The following is a 17,620-nucleotide window of genomic DNA, read 5'->3' on the forward strand; positions in this document are numbered from 1 at the left end:
ATAACATAAACTGTTTAATTGGATTTGAACAAGATATAAGAGCCTCCAGAAGACTGAACTGCATCCGCTTTTTTTAACCGTCAGAGAAACCAGCCACCAGTGAGATGCAAAAGCAATCTGATCTGACCTTATCTGCCAGCAGTTCCGGCAGTGACAAACGCAATTAGCTAAGTTAAAGATTTTAGCCTAGACAGCAGTTACCTCCTTTCAAGCTAAACAGACTCAGTTACCTAGACAGAAGATAAAGAAAGAAGCTACACTGAGGGGAAAAGGCAAAGTTGTCCTTTGGAAACACATGGAAGTCTTTAGAAGTATTTTTGATCCTTGTGTCTAGGTTTACAGTAAATTCACTCCGTGGTAGAAGATTGGAAGGAATCTTCCAAGCCAGAGCTACATTTTTATTGAGATTTCTGGGACACCTTCAGTTAAGTTGGCTGCATGAGAAGCAGTGAGCTGGCTCTTGTTCTGCTACACCACGCAGGCTATGCAGGAACTGCAACCACATCCTGAAGATGATTCCCCATCAAGGTGGTCCCCATAGGTAAAGGGAACAGCAAGCAATGTGGCAGACATCACACACCTAGGAGAAGAAAAATCTGGCTAGAACTTAATCAGATCTTATGCTGACACTGCCATTTCAGTTACCCTGCTTCAGATCAAACTTACAGTCTTCCATTGCAGGCAATCATATTTCACAATCCCTTCTGGTAACAGATTAAAATTTTCTTCTACAGTTAATTGTGGTTGTTGCTCTGTTAATTTCCTTTTAGTTTTTAATTTATTCTGGCCAGTGACAAGTACTTTGAGAGAGATCAATAGAAGGCTTAAGGGAGGAAGCAACTCATGCTGCTCACCATGATGATATACATCTGATTGTTTCCAGCTTTTATCTTATTTGAACCGTGGCTCAGCATGCAAATTTTCAATGAAACAAGTATCAGGTACTCGATGAGATATATCAAAACAAACAAACAAACAAAAACCCACAAGAGTCTATACAGATGTCTCAGTTTTGTAACAGACAGCATCATAGAACGGTTTTATCCTTAAAGGTCATCCAGTCCAACTCTCCTGCAACGAACAGGGACACCTCCAGCTCCATCAGGTGCCTGACCTTGGGTGTCTCCAGGGATGGGGCATCCACCTCTCTGGAAAACCAGTTCCTGCTTCTCACCACCCTTATTGTAATAAATTTCTTCCTTATATTCGCTCTAAATCTTTTAGTTTGAAACCATTTCCGCTTGTCCTATCACCACAGGCTCTGCTAAAGAGTCTGTCCTCCTCCTTCTTACAGCTTTAGATAGAGAGGTCTCTCCCAGGTCTCCCTGGAGCCTTCTCTTCTTGGGGCAGAACAGCCCCAGCTCTCAGCCTGTCCTCATAGGGAAAGCATTCTATCCCCAGGAATCTTTTTGCGGCCCTAAGACATGAGCTCTCAAAATATTTTTAATAACTAAGCTTGCCTTTCCAAGCAAATGCACGCCTTCTCAGCTCCTCCACACTCCTGTTACGTATCTCAAAACCAAGCTCGGGCCACGAGGCTGCCCCCCAGGCTCGAGCTTCAACGAACTCCAGCTCAGGGCGGCGTCCCAGGGCCGCTGCTGAGGCCGTTAACTGCCTTTGAGAGCCCTCAAGGCCTTCGGCAACTCTGCACCTGCAGGAGGCGGCACTACCCACACATTAAAAGGAAAGCAGGCGCCCTCTAATCCGCCGTACTCCCTCCCCGCCAGCAGCGCCCCTTTGCAGCGCTGTGGTGGTGTGGCTGTGGAGGACGAGGCGTGTGGCCGCCATGTCTCGCTCGCAGCGCTCTCGCAGCCCTTACTATTTCTTCGTGCGTGAGCATCTGCCCCTGCTGCGGCAGCGCGGCCTGCCCGTGAGCCGAGTGAGCGATGGCATTCCTCACCTCAGCCAGGAGTGGGCGGTGAGGGGAGAGGGCTGTTGTTCAGGGGAGAGGGCTGTTGTTCAGGGGAGAGGGCTGTTGTTCAGGGGAGAGGGCTGTTGTTCAGGGGAGAGGGCTGTTGTTCAGGGGAGAGGGCTGTTGTTCAGGGGAGAGGGCTGTTGTTCAGGGGAGAGGGCTGTTGTTCAGGGGAGAGGGCTGTTGTTCAGGGGAGAGGGCTGTTGTTCAGGGGAGAGGGCTGTTGTTCAGGGGAGAGGGCTTGGGGAGAATGGAGGGCGGCCTCAGGGGAAGACCTCTGTGGGATGGCAGCGCCTTTGGGTGCTGAGGGAGCGTGTGCTCGTGGGGTGCCCTGCGTTGAAGCCAAACGGCTTTGTGAGGGAGTTATGTGAGAATTGACAGACTCCGTTTGGAAGCAAGGAAACGTTGATTTGTGGGGTTGCTGAAGGGAGAGGTACAGAGGCATTGATGGTTCTCTTTGCTTCAAGCTGCTGACAAAGGAGGAGAAGATGGTCTATGCAGAGAAGGCTCTGAAGTGGAAGGAAAAGAAATCCTTGCAAGCTGCAGCCAAGGAGGTAAAGGTGCAGGAAGGAGCAAGTGGTGTTTGCATCAATGGGGCTAATTGCTCATTCTGAGTACTGTAAACTGATAATTATCAGCCCTTGTCAGGCAGAGACAATTATCTGGAATGTGAATGTGGATGTTACTCACACTTTATGCCTAGATTGCATCGTGTAAGCCTCTGAGGTTTCTGGGCATCTGCCCAAATCTTTTTGCTGCCCTAAGAGCTCACTGTTCGTGTATGGATGTGCAGGACTTTATTAATAGAACTGCAACTCCCTCTTGGTCTCATAGCCACAGAAAAGTCTAGTTACTCAGGGATTTATCAGCTCAGATGAATACCTATCCTAATCAAAGGCAAATGAGCGTTTTGAGGTTTCTTTATCAAAGTTGTGGGAATTGTTGAAGATTTCAGTCTGAAAACTTCCTTCTATGCATCATTAAGTTGAACAAAACAATTTTTTTTAATACTTCTATTACACTTCAGAAGCTTAGCTGAAATTCCTTCCAACTGTGTGTTGATTGAGGTACTAAGATAACCGTTCTCTGTTAGTATTCTTGCCTTAGCCTTCAAGTCTTCAGGCACTTGTATACACACTAAGAATTTGTTCCACTTAGCCATAATGAGCAGTGGACATCCTGTCTTTCTTTGGTAAGAGGTGATGAATTTCATTAGAGTTAGTTGATGGAGTTTTCTCATCTTTTCTAGGGCCCTAAGAATCCAGTACCTGCTCACGTGACTACAGAGACGTACAGAGTGACATCTCTTCTTGATGCCTCTGCTATATCATGGATGAGTGATCAGGGTACAGTGATCTTACAGTAGCCGGTGCTGTTAGATAAAAGCTTGCCTTCTAAAGATATTCTGTGTTGTACCCGTACGAAGATAGTTTTCATTTTGGCAGTAGTTGCCTTTGTCAGATGTGTGCTTGTTCTTAGTGATGGTGTAGGCCCACGAAGACCTTTCCTCGTGTAGTTGGTGCAAATGCTCCTCTGCATCCCTTGAAATAATTCCACTACCTGTTTTTCTTTTAGCTTAATGGGTGTATTGTTACTAATACATTACTTACAGTTCCCTCAGGGCTTTTTGCTCTGACATTTGTGATTTACAAGGCCTAATCCAAGTTTGGGATAATAGAATGTTCGTACTGAGATCCAAGGGCAAGAAGCTCAAACTAATCTAACACCTATATAATATAAATGATATAAATGGGTAAGTACTTGGTCAGTACCTGTGGGACATCCTGGCTAGTTTCCACGTGTCTTGAAAAGCAAGCTTTTTACCATCTGTACCTTGTCTTCAAATGGATGTTTGGATTAGAATTAAGTAACAAGCATGTTTTATTGTGGAAAATGATAGATGGTGACACTTGCAATAGAAGTTAAACAGCCAGTTAATAGAAGCTGTATCTGTGCTGTTTGGTCAAGTTTCTGCTCAAGCCTTTTACCTAACCAGTCTCTTGAACATGTCATAGTTATGCAGGCTCAGAAAATAGTAGCTCTGTTGAAAAAGTGTAATATCTGTTAGCTTTCTCACTGCCAGAATCTATGCTCAGCTGTTGCTATAATGTAAACTTGATCAGGTTGATGATGGTGACTTGAGCTGGCATAACTGATCTTTCAGCTGAGTCCGAGATGCGTTTTATGATCTTGCTCCTTAATATTTCTCAGTGAAAGTCTTGCGTGGTTGCCCATACCGGATTCATTTTTTTTCTTTGTGAAAAGAGCTCCACTCAGGAGGTCTGTCTTCCTTTCCCACTGCAGCTTGTGGAAATCAAGATCCATGTAAAGTAGTGCCAGAACTTAAGCTTGGGACAGGTGGTGCTGAGTATCATAGAATCTAGCCTACTACATCATTTTAGTAGAACAAATAAGGTTTTTGTTTACTTGTTTTGATGAGGGGCACAGTGTAAGGGTGGGTACTATCTTTAACTTCAGAAACAGCATTATGTAGCGTTTGTGACTGTTAGTTAAAGTATTGTTTGGTCATTCAAAACCAATAGAAGATACTTTATTTTCTAATTTTAATTAAAGTAACAAAATTATATCTCTTTTTTTCCTTTCAGCTGTGGTTGCAGACATCTTCTATTTCCTGGACATCTACAGTCACGGCAAGCTGCCGTCCCACTGTGATCAGCGCTTCCTCCCTTGTGAAATCGGGTGTGTCAAGTACTCCCTGAAGGAGGGCATAATGGCTGACTTCCATCACTTCATAGATGCAGGTGATTTCCAAGGAAGGGGGGTAGCCTGGAAGTAGTTCATCTTGCTCTGGGTTGAGAGGGAAGTTTTCTAGTGCCAGTTGCTGCTGTGCTCATTAGATTTCTGATATTAAGATAGGTTTATTTCTTTAGCTACAAGCGATTAGACTTCTACTTTAAATAACTGAGCATTGCTGTTTTCTGCTTGCTTTTGAACATCTACTTAAGTACTTGGTCTGCATGAAGCTTTGTAGAGGGCAGAATAAATCCAAAGGGCACTTCTGATGTTTGTGCTTTATTTCGTGCTGAGGAATGTTTGTTCTGGGCTTAACTTATAAATGCAATGCAATATACTCTTCAAATGAATGCAACTGAAAATATTTTTTTTCAAGAATAGTTGTGGTAGTTGTACAAGGCCACAGGGGAAGGTGAAGCTGCTCCTTTGTATAAATAAAAATCTGCTGCCTATTTCAGAGTTAAGGATCTGTCACTGTGGTGATGGATGACGGTTGTTTCTTTTTCTCCCATTCCTCGTGTTTTTCTGCAGAAGTACCACCACTTGGTTTTCGGTATCACTGCCAGGCTGCTAGTGAGTATCAGTGGAGGAGAAGAAGAGTGCTATGCAAGGCTTTACAGTTTTGGATTCTGCTTATCTGTTCTATATCCAGTTGTTTTGTAAGTCTCACCTGGAAGCTTCCCCTTCTGGGGACTTCCTGTCATCTTTTGAAGAGCAAGGGGTGAGAGGACAGCTTGCTGCAGTCACCTTGCTTATTTCTTGTACCCTCAAACAGCAGAGCTCTTCACTGCTGTGTTTCCCTCGTGACTCTTAAGCAGTGTTTATAGATTGTCTCTTTCCGTTAGTACAATTACTCCCCTTGTGTGCACAGGGAACAAACTTGGCTTATGCTATCCTACGTCAAGTATTTAGATAATGACCTCTCAAAAGGGGTAGATGTGCATGCATCTGCTCACAGCCCAGATTGCTAGCCTTTTTCAGGAAATAAGGTTTTCGTAGCTTCAATTACACATCTTCTCTGTAGGGAAAGAGAGGCATTGTTTTTAAGTATAGATGTATATACATCAAATTACAGAGGAGGGCAGATGGTGGTTTAAGAAACAAAATTTCTCATAAATTAAAATTTTATCCTCTTCACCTTTTGCTAGGTGATGCCACTCATAAGATTCCTCTGTCTGGATTTTGTCTTTCGCGTACTTGCTACCCAGTTGTCATACGTGAACTTCTTAAGTTTGCCCAGCCAGCTGGAGGTGCTTGTCCTCGTTTTTACTGCAAGGTATGATCAGGGTGTAAGGGAACTGTTGAACCACTGATCACCTGAGGTGAGCAGTGAGGCAGCTGTGGGAGCACAGGTGAAGGCAGTGCACCTGTATGACTGGAAGGGGTGGTGTCTGACTCCACCTCTCCCGGACCCCATTTAAGGGCTGACCACCATCAGGGAAGGATCTCTTGTTGCAAGAGATCCCTCCCTTGTGGAGTTTCTTTTGCGAGCTTCAATCTTTGGAAACAGCTGAGTGTTTCTCTTCTTATCAATTGTCTGTTTAGAAGGATTATCCAGAAGATAAAGTATACAATCTCTTTTGACTAACTATACCATTTGGTATTAGTAATTTGTCTTAACCTACACAAGGTCAAAGTAAGGCACTCAAAATCAAAACCTGAGTTCTCTTCCAGTGGGTAATCAAGGAGAGACTTTGCTCTAATGCGCATTCTGTGTGCAAATGAGTGATGGGGGAGGTTGGGACGATGACACACTCAAAGTTTTCTTCCATTATAGAAAGAAATTACCTTACATAAGTTTGGCAGTTGAAACCTGTTTTTTTTGTTTCCAGCTTTTTGCAGGAACTAAAAATGATATGGAACCTAAATAAGCAAGCTTCCTTTTTTGTTCTTTTTCCTTCCACACCTAGCCACACATACAAACCCCTGCTCTGTTAGAGAAAGAAGCTAACCTTTCCAGAAATGAGCGACACAATTTCTGCCTACTTATTCACAGCCTGCGTGTCTGGCTCTGTCTATTGATGAGCATTTCAGACTGTTCTGACACTGTTTGGAATTTTTAAGATTGTACTTAAGTTGAGTGTACTGGATAATAGTTGGGTAATCTCGCTTCTCTGAGGATGTTTTTACACTTTAATGACTTTTCACGTGAGAATGCTGTACATCTTATTTTTGCTGAATTGCTGATGAGTGAAATAAAACACTGAGGTTCAGAGGAATGTAAGCATCGTGCCAACTATATATAATTTTTTTTATTCCCCTTGAGCCTAGTGCTAGTTAACTCATAAAAGGAGTGGAGGATCTAGATCTTGGGCTCCATATATAAATACAAGTGCTGTGCATGGAGGGAAAATAACATACAGCAGTTAGTAGAGATGGCTGTAGTATGAGTTAACAGTTAACTTGTCTCCATGTATTAGCCCAGAATTTCTCCTGAGATTTGGTTGGAAGACTGCCTTGGTATTTGATTCCTCTTCAAGGTAATTTTCCGGGAGGTTGTATATAAACATGGACTTTTGTTTTGGGAATGATTTTTTTTAAGTGCAGCCTGAGGTCTTGCAGATATTAAATTATATACTGTACTTATTATGTTCTTGAATGTGACTGAGATTTTCTTTTTCTAGTCTGATGGCAGATTCCGAATCAGCTGGTGTCTTGAACGAATGGCTAGTGTAGCAGGTGGGAAAACAGTTGTTTTTGGCTTTTGTTTCTCCAAGAAAGGAGGGTTATCTGATCATGGACTGCTGTATTTGTCAGAAGGAGTTCAGGTCTCAGGAGTTTCATAAAAGCTGATACTGATAGCTAGAACTGTTGCGTGTGCTTCTTCTCTCCCTCCCCATAAATGCTGCATGGTTAGTCAGCTAACCGGCTAATGAGCAGATGAAGAGTACAACCAGAAAAAGGTGCAGAAGCAGTGAGATTACTGAGAAGGTGAGTGTAGGGGAACAGATGGGGGAACTAGCAGCTTCTGAGGAAAGATGGCCTGTAGGTAGGATATAGTGGAGTAAACTGAGAGAGTATAGGACCTGCCTTGATAAAATGCCAGATATTATTAATATCAGTGGCAGAATAATTTGTTGAGGTTTACGTGACTGTAGGGATAGAAGAAGATGAAGAGTGAACAAAGGCTGGCTGAAAAGAGTGGATGTTATGCTGATGTGGATTTCCTCTGGGCTATAGGTGTTCGGAGATCTCTGGAGCTTCTTACTGTAGAAGACCTGGTAATAAAACTGCACCAGAAGGAATGCCAAAAGGAGCCATCCAACGCTTGGGTGTTTAGAGAGCTAAATGTTGTCCTGTGGGATTTTTCCAGTAATACCAGGTATGTTGGTTTCTTTTTCTGTGGAAATGGGTATTGTTCTGATGTGTCTGGGTGCCTTAAGTGCAGCTTGTGCACAGCTAGGCTAAATTCTTCAGGAAACCATCTCATCAAAAGATTTCTTATCACAGCGTGGCTAAAACAGGAGATGTGCGTTGCTATCTTTCAAAAAAAAAAAAAAAAAAAGACCGGTGTCTCTAATGCTGAGTCTGGAGCTTGATTTAAAGGACAGTTAAAAAAAGAAAATATATTGTGATACTTGAAGTCATAGAAGTGAGGAGATTCAGAGCCTTGAGAAGCTGGATTTTAGTATGTACCTCACACTGCAACTGTGATGATGAGCTAGATGTGCTTTCTAGTGGCAGAAAACAAGCTCAAGAGTCAAGTTACATCTCACACTTTCCTGAAGGAATTCTTTTTATAATGCTAGAATGCATGTATTTCATAGGATTGTTTTTCTTCTTTTCCTTACATGTCTTGAACAGTAATGTTTTTACTACTTTTGGATCCTTGTGTTCTATTATATAGTACCTAGAGGCATTGCAGAATACTTAGCACTGATACAGTTAACAGTGGAGAAAAGCTGAAGTATGCTTCTGTTATAAAGAAGAATTAATAATTTGATCTTAATTCTATTGAATTTTTTGTCTACTAGCACTTATCCCTGAAAATCTGCTTATGCTATGGACATCTAGATCACTGAGTAATCACTGCTGTTTCTTTCCTTCTGAAAGAAACTACTACTTCACAGTAGAGGAAAGCATTAAAGAGAACGGAGGAAAAAAAAGTACTTCATAACATTTGCAGAATGAAACGGGGATGGTTGTATTAAGAGGGATTTTCGTTGTAGTGGGAAACTTAAAGATAATCAGAATTTAATGGGGTTTCCTTTTGTCTCTGCCACAGTGTCTGGAAGGTTGCTGGTTAAGTGCAGTTCTCAACTCTACATAAGTCATCTAGATCTGTTAGTAAATGTTGGTCATCTGTGTAATTTTAAATGGATGATCACTGAGACAAAAGATAACCTTTGATGTTTGCTCCTGTTCCTTCTGATCAGGCCAACTGTTCGCGTTGATTAAAGATGTAGATACTTAGACAGTAAACCTCCGTTTCATTTTATGTAGGTGCAAGTGGCATGAAGAGAATGATATACTTTACTGTGCTTTGGCATCCTGTAAGAAAATGGCGTGAGTATTTCACAGGAGTTATCTGCAGTGTGATGGCATTTCATTTTGTTACACACGCTTTTTGGCCCCGATTGCTTTGAGCACGGTGATTCTGAATCTTGAGTTTTATTTATTTCTTGCACTTCCAGGACTTCATTCTATTTTCACTTTAGTTTTTGTATTAATACTGTAAAGCAGTATGCTGCTGTAGCAGTTTGGTATAACGTGATGTCTATGATAATATCCATCACTTGGTCATCACTACCTTCGCTATTGGAGAGCTGAAAGAAATGTTCTTTGTTCAAATTCAGTGTTTTTCTTCAGAGGTTTACTAAGCTTCAGTTCGATGGGAAATTCTCAGTATATTTTAGTCCATCTCTAGAAATTTGTATACTGTTTTACATATAATGTAGATACGCAAGCTTCTCTTTTTTAGGTTGAGGGAAGGACAAATAGTTGGGAAAGAAATGCAGTTTAAGATCTCAGTCAATAGTAGTAATATTATTTGAGAGAAATAGTAATTAATTTTTTATTAAAAAAAACAACCAGTATTAAGCAAATTTCCAGTGATGGATTTAATGCTTATGAGTGGTTACATTTGACAGCATGGGGAAGTGACTGTGTTAATTTGATAGAATATGCTGGTGAACTTGGAAGCATTCAGGGTTGTTAGCTGCTTTGACAATATCCTTTTGCCCTCTGTCATCTCTGCGTCTTGATCTGTGGTGGCCTTGTCAGTTGAAGATCTAAGAATGCTGTGTTTCTGTATATAAGCATTACAACCCTATTAACAAAGCTTTTCTTGATTTCTTTATTTCCCTGGTCAAGTTATTGCATCAGTAGATCTTTCGCTGGTTCGTATGGAGTCTCACTGACAGCTGCTCACCTGCCTCTTGAAGACTTGTATTTCCGCTTCAGTCACAATCTGAGGCAACTGATACTGGATGCTGCACGTTTTCAGGTCAGGTTCTTCAAATTGTTTTCCTGTGTTATTTCAAGTTAACTCAAGTCTTCTAGACAGAACACACTTGGTAATTTCGGGTTAGCCATCTTCTGTTTTGGATGCTTTTTTTTTTTGAGGAATACTTGGTAGACTGAGAAAAGGAAAATAATCTCTAGCTGGGCAGTTTCTTGTGGTGTGTTATTTATTACTACTACTCACAGGTATCACAAATAGTTACGCATGCCACTTTAGAGAAGACTTCTTATTTTGAATGCTTATTTCTTTCTGCAGGAAATGAAGGCCAGGGGTTCTGGAAGGGGTAAATGCATCCTTTCTCCAAGTCGAGTTCAAGATCTTGTCCCTTCTAGATGTGAGTTCGAGATTTCCTCATTTGTAAAGGGAAAGAGAGTATTTAAACATAATCCAGTTGCAGCTTTTTCAAATTTCTGGGCTCAGAAGTTACTGTCTGTCAGCAGCATAGAACTCAGCTCTGCGTGAGCTAGGTTTGTGCAGATATCATTGAATTTCTCTAGATGAAATAACTACACTGTTACTGGACCAAAAACTGTGGTCAGTAGGTCTATACAAAATCAGATTTTTCTCATGAATGCTGCTGTTTTATAACACCTTATTGTTTTGTCATATTTACTTCTTTCTTGCATGTTTAGATGCTTTGAGGCAGGGCAACCTTTAAAATACCATCTCTCTTCTGGAGTTGTACCATTTGACTCTGCACATACTTCTTGCAAGTATTTTGTTACTCCTGGATTTATAAAAAAAAAACTTTGCTCCAAGTCCTCTTCTTGGAGCTAAAATCTTTCTAATATAAAGTATGTGCACTTGATTCATTTGTGCAATATGTGGCTAACCTTCAAAATGGAACAGAATAAGGTTTGCAAGACAAATAACTGTAAGAACTCTGAGTTTGCACCTTATGTTTTTGCGTGGATAACACACACTGAATTAAATGCTGAAACTGTTCTAAATATAAATCATGAGATCTTACATGGACTTGGTGGTTATGGAGGGCAGAACCTGTTTCTCACTTTTCCTGTTAGAAATACTGAACACATTCCACTCCACAGCATATAAAAGAAAATTCCATTAGTTTATGCAAGCTTCAAGGATTTATTTCATTTGTAAACTATTTCATTAGGTGATTCTTCACTCCTTTTGAAGATGTCTTCTTATGGAACAAGTACCACACGCGGAAGAGGAGTCACTCGATGGCTGGAAAATACACGTGACCTGAGCTCATCTTTCAGCCACTGAAAATCTTCTTTACATCTCTATCTTTTTCTTTTTCTTAAGGAAATAAACTGCTGTCTGTCTGGAGAAAATGTTGGTTGTCTTTTCATCTTACGTGCAACTTTTGATTGTTCAAGTTCTTGTTGAAATGATGAAACTGTTACTTACTGGACTTAGAGAAGATCTACTGGAAGATGTTTTGAAGTTGTGTCCTCTCTAAAAAGAAATGCTATGGTAGTTCTGTTTCTTAATGGATGGAGTGCAAATTCAAGAGTGATTAGCAACATCATTGAATTAGAAATTCTTTAGTGGCCACTCCAGCTTTAAACAAGTGCTGCTTTATTTTTTTTCTTTAGTAACCCCCTTCACCTCATCTGTATATGGAAGATAAAATTTCAGTGTAACTCTCTACAAATGGAGAGAGCAGTGGAGGTATGACAGGATGCACTGGAGAGTATACAGTGTCATGGTCTCAAAGGATTGCTCAGAATTGGTTTCTTCCACCCACTGAGAACTCGAGTAGTCATTCGATGCAAAAAAGCAGATATTCTATGAAAAAGTGTGGTGACAGTTTGTCAAACGGTTTACGGGCAGGTTCGGCCCGGTTCTGTGACGATTGGTGCGGGGGACCCACGCCCCAGGGAAGGGGGAAAGGGAAAAGGGAGATGGGCCTAGGAACAAAACAGCGGCAGCGATCTGAGGAGGAAAGCTAATTTACTAAATAAGATATCGGAAAGCAAAATAACACAATGTAATACAATATAATTGGAATTAAAGCTAATAAATCAAATAAAATGAGCAAGAGAGAGTGTCCGATAAACCGAAGGCCTTACGCTAACGCTGAAGGCGGACGGCAGCGAGCACCCACTGCTGAGTCGATCCCAAAAGGAAAGAGGGTGTCCCGTGACCGCAGACAGTTTTTATCTTTCCCTCTGTGCGTAAACACGTAAGAACGCAAAGCATCGCAAAGTCCTCTGGGGAATGGAGTTGTTCTTCTCTTCTGAGACAGGTATACCTGGAACTATCGATGATCCACGGAGCTGGAGCATTAACTCTTTAACTCTAAATGCACTACGTGATGTTACGATGTGGAATACCAGTACCAAAAATCATAAAACCATGACATTCCACCCCTTATTCCACATCACTACATCATGTTTGATATATATGTATAGAAGAACAGTGGTTAACATGCATTATATACACACACACACAACATATATAAGTATATACATGGAATTACCGACTGCACTCGCCCAACATCAAATTCCCTTGTGGTACACACTGAACATCCCCATTCTTCTGCATCACCCACCAAGTGGACCCAGGTCCCTGAGCAAAAACAGTTCCACGGAGAGGTTTGCCCTTTCCAGAAGCTGGAAGGACCCAAACTGCTTTTCCCAACATGTTCTTTACGTGTACTACAGGGACCTTATCTCCCTCTACAGTAGGTAGAGATCTGGATTGGGCAGGACCATCACGATTGATGGATCCTCGAGTGTTGACCAACCAGGTGGCTTCTGCCAAATGCTTCTCCCAGTGCTTAAATGTTCCGCCACCCATTGCTTTCAATGTGGTTTTTAACAACCCATTGTACCTTTCAATTTTACCAGAAGCTGGTGCGTGATAGGGGATATGATAAATCCATTCAATACCATGATCTTTGGCCCAAGTATTTACAAGAGAATTTTTGAAATGAGTTCCATTATCGGACTCAATTCTTTCTGGAGTGCCATGTCGCCACAGGACTTGTTTCTCGAGCCCTAAGATGGTGTTTCGGGCGGTAGCATGGGGTACTGCATATGTTTCAAGCCACCCAGTGGTTGCTTCCACCATGGTGAGCACGTAACGCTTACCATCGCGAGTTCGTGGCAAGGTGATATAATCAACCTGCCACGCCTCCCCATATTTATACTTTTGCCATCGCCCTTCTTCCCAAAGAGGTTTCATTCTCTTGGCTTGTTTAATTGTGGCGCACGTATCACAGTCATGGATAACCTGTGCAATAGCATCCATAGTTAAGTCCACCCCTCGGTCTCTAGCCCATTTATATGTTGCATCTCTTCCTTGATGGCCAGAGGTCTCATGGGCCCAGCGAGCTAAAAATAATTCACTCTTGTGTCGCCAGTCCAAGTCTGCTTGAGCCACCTTAACTTTGGCAGCTCGATCTACCTGATGGTTATTTTGTTGTTCCTCAGTTGCCCGGCTCTTAGGAACATGAGCATCTACATGGCGCACCTTTACAACCATATTCTTTATTCGGGCAGCAATGTCTCTCCACAGTTCAGCAGCCCAAATAGGTTTACCCCTCCGTTGCCAACCATTTTGTTCCCGTTGCTGTAACCACCCCCATAAAGCATTTGCCACCATCCATGAGTCAGTGTAAAGATAAAGCACTGGCCACCTCTCTCGTTCAGCAATATCTAAGGCCAGCTGGACAGCCTTTACCTCTGCAAATTGACTTGGTTCTCCTTTTCCTTCAGTGGCCTCAGCAACTCGTCGTGTGGGGCTCCACACAGCAGATTTCCATCTGCGGTGCTTACCCACAATGCGACAGGATCCATCTGTGAACAGGGCATATCTCTTTTCATTGTCTGGTAGTTCATTATATGGCGGGGCCTCTTTGGCACGTGATACCTCCTCTGCTGGTATTGTTCCAAACTTTTTACCTTCAGGCCAGTCCGTGATCACTTCTAGGATTCCTGGATGACTAAGGTTCCCCATCCGAGCTCGCTGTGTAATCAGCGCAATCCACTTACTCCAAGTGGCATCAGTAGCATGATGGGTAGAGGGAACCTTTCCTTTGAACATCCAGTTCAGCACTGGCAGTCGAGGTGCCAGGAGGAGCTGCGTTTCAGTACCGATTACTTCGGAAAGCAGCTCGAACCCCCTCGTACGCGGCTAAGATCTCCTTCTCAGTTGGAGTGTAGCGCTCCTCAGACCCCCTGTACGCCCGACTCCAGAATCCAAGGGGTCGGCCTCGGGTCTCTCCAGGAGCTCTTTGCCACAAACTCCAAGTGGGACCTTCCTTTCCAGCAGCAGTGTAGAGGATGTTCTTTACATCCTGTCCCGTCCGCACTGGCCCCAGGGCCACGGCACGGGCTATCTCCTGCTTAATTTGCTCAAAAGCCTGCTGCTGCTCAGGGCCCCACACAAAATCATTCTTCTTCCGCGTCACCCGATAGAGAGGGCTCACAATGAGACTGTAGTTTGGAACATGCATTCTCCAAAAGTCCACTACACCCAAAAAAGCTTGGGTCTCTGTCTTACTGGTGGGTGGAGACATGGCAGTGATTTTGTTAATCACATCTGTAGGGATGTGACGACGTCCATCTTGCCACTTTATACCTAGGAACTGAATTTCCTGTGCAGGCCCTTTCACTTTGCTTCGCTTGATAGCAAAGCCAGCTCGCAGAAGGATCTGGATTATTCTCTCTCCTTTCTCAAAAACTTCTCCTGCTGTATTGCCCCACACAATGATATCATCAATGTATTGTAAGCGCTCAGGAGCACCGCCCTGTTCCAATGCAGTTTGGACCAACCCATGGCAAATGGTTGGGCTGTGCTTCCACCCCTGGGGCAAACGGTTCCAGGTGTACTGAACGCCCCTCCAGGTGAAGGCAAACTGTGGCCTGCATTCTGTGGCCAAAGGAATTGAGAAGAAGGCATTAGCAGTGTCAGTGGTGGCATACCACTTGGCTGCTTTTGACTCCAGTTCGTACTGGAGTTGTAGCATGTCTGGCACAGCAGCACTCAGTGGGGGTGTGACTTCATTCAGGCCACGGTAATCTACCGTCAGCCTCCGTTCTCCACTGGCTTTACGCACCGGCCATATGGGGCTGTTAAAAGGTGAGTGAGTTTTGCTGATCACTCCCTGGCTCTCTAGCTGACGAATCAAATTATGAATGGGGAGCAAGGAATCCCTGTTGGTTCGGTACTGCCGTCTGTGCACCGTTTTTGTAGCAATCGGTACCTGTTGCTCCTCCACTTGGAGCAACCCCACAACAGACGGATCTTCTGATAGGCCAGGCAAAGCAGACAGCTGCTTAACGTTGTCTGCGTCCACAGCAGCTATTCCAAAGGCCCATTGATACCCTTTGGGATCCTTAAAATATCCCCTTTTGAGGTAATCAATACCAAGTATACATGGAGCCCCTGGGCCAGTCACAATAGGATGTTCTTGACAGTCTTTACCAGTGAGGCTTATTTCAGCCTCCAACATGGTTAACTCTTGGGAACCCCCAGTCACCCCAGAAATATAGATTATGAGAATGAGAAGGCTGCCTGATATCCTTGCAAAGCTGTTCTGTCCTGAAAAGGTCTCAGAAAGCATGAGAAGTGTAACAGTGGATGGAAGGCAAATATATTGCACCTATCTGCCGAAAGACAGTCTGGGGAACCATAAACTGATAAATTCCCGTGCTTCTTGGAAAGATCGTGGCTTGAGCCCTCTTGGAACACATTTTTTTGGGTATGTGAAGTAGGAGGAGAAGAGTGGCAGCGGTCAGCGTGGATTTGCCAAGCCAAAATCATGCCTCACCATCCCACTTGCCTTCCTTGATAGATTTGTGAGTGAAACAAGTATAACAGTGGCCATTTGCCTTGACTTTGGCTTGCTGGATTGTTGAAATGGACTTCTTTTTTTCCTTTGTACACTTCATTACACACGAAATAACTCCTAGATTTCCGAGGTACTATTAGAAGGAGGAAAAAATAATATATAAATATCTTAGCAAGATTTCTTTCAGCAAGCGTACTATTAATGATTTATCAGAATAATACTGTTCTGTTCTTCCCAGTTTGGCGAACAGATCTTGGTAGTCCTGCAGATGGGAAAATGGTTTGTGAGCACTTAAAATCTGGTGTTCTGTTGTTGCTTTCTTTTTCATGCACAGATAAAGCATATGCGTGTGTATTCTTCCGTCTGAAAGCTGAACATAACCAAATAGAAATATACTATTGACTGTCTGGAGTGCCACTCCATTTCTGCTCAGTTCCCATCTTGCGAGGGGTGTGAGTATCAACGTTAGGTATGTATACATTAATTCCTAGGAATTCATTAAGTGTTGTTCACTTCCCCATCTTCTCCCCAAATGTGTTGCAGGCACTGCTTTAGTGGATCACTGGGCAACATTAAATGGAATTGCTGCCATGTTGTTTTAGAGTAACTTTGTTCATCCTTCTGATAAACTGCTGTAAGAGGTTTCTTGGAAAGAAGGTCATTGCCACAAATCCTGAATGAATGAAGCAGCATTAGTGGCAACAAAGTTCCTGACAGTTTTTCAGTGTACACTGACCATATTTTGTGACATGCAATTTTTTGAGACATGTAATACATACATGGATGGGAAAGCACAGGTCTCCAGTTCTGGAGCTGGATTTCCAAGCCAGAGATCTAATAGTCAGGTGTTGGTATATTGAGTAATTTCACTGAATTAAGTAGTTAGTGAAAAAGTAACGTATAAACATTGGCACAACGCTTGCTTTTATCCCCTGGAACGGCCCCAATGCTGCAAAAATTATTTACAAATCAGCATAAATGCTTTAAAGGCCTCTTCTGCCAGCTAAGTTAAACAGCAGGCAACTGCATACTTAAAACATGAGTTTCTAGTTCAATCACAGGGAGATTTTCCCAGGGCCAGGGCTAGGAACACTGATGACACTGTGCTCCAAAGATGATCTCTGCCCTCTTTTTTTTCTCTTCCTTAACCTTATGTAGGAAAAACCTTTCCCTCCTTGTTGCTTATTCATTTTATTTTTCAACCACACATGTGGCCCTAGGAGTGCTATTACTGCAACCTTGTCCTTTTCAGAGTTGATGCACACATTATCTGAATTTTTTAAAAGGATGGACTGTTAAAGGGTGGGTCACAAAGCTGCACGAGAGAAAAGCACACTGTGAAAGAAACGAAAGCAAATGTGCACAGGTTCACTTCTAGCAACACTCACACAGTAATACAAAAGAAATATTCACCTTTGGGGCTAAAAAGCTAGATTCTGCAAAAGTTTGTATTTAAAAGATGAGTTATTTCTTGCAGTCTCACTTGAGACATTTAGTATTAATATATCAGGAACTAGTCTGAGGTATAAATGATTTTGCACAAGAGTGATAGTGACTTTAAAAAGTTATTCTCGTTAAATTCACATCAAGATTTTATATGTTTTTAGTAATGTTATTGGCTCTTCCCATAAATTTAAGAGCAAACCCATTCAGTGGTTCACAAACAGCATAACATAAACTGTTTAATTGGATTTGAACAAGATATAAGAGCCTCCAG

General features: G+C 42.5%; 1 protein-coding gene across 1 annotated transcript; it reads left to right on the forward strand.

The window, feature by feature from the left end:
- Positions 1-1,786: 1,786 nt before the first annotated feature.
- Positions 1,787-11,366, forward strand: LOC136053346 (protein maelstrom homolog). The gene is made up of 12 exons (XM_065744112.1): positions 1,787-1,918; positions 2,380-2,466; positions 3,162-3,258; positions 4,519-4,674; positions 5,198-5,239; positions 5,815-5,942; positions 7,291-7,345; positions 7,847-7,988; positions 9,110-9,172; positions 9,980-10,112; positions 10,386-10,464; positions 11,251-11,366. Exons 1-12 carry the CDS (start codon positions 1,787-1,789, stop codon positions 11,364-11,366), a joined length of 1,230 nt encoding a protein of 409 aa, XP_065600184.1.
- The last annotated feature ends 6,254 nt before the right edge of the window (positions 11,367-17,620 follow it).

This window comes from Cyrtonyx montezumae, unplaced genomic scaffold (genome assembly GCF_038088225.1).
Source record: "Cyrtonyx montezumae isolate F1298 unplaced genomic scaffold, pur_monq_1.0 scaffold_3, whole genome shotgun sequence".
Taxonomy (NCBI): Eukaryota; Metazoa; Chordata; class Aves; order Galliformes; family Odontophoridae; genus Cyrtonyx; species Cyrtonyx montezumae.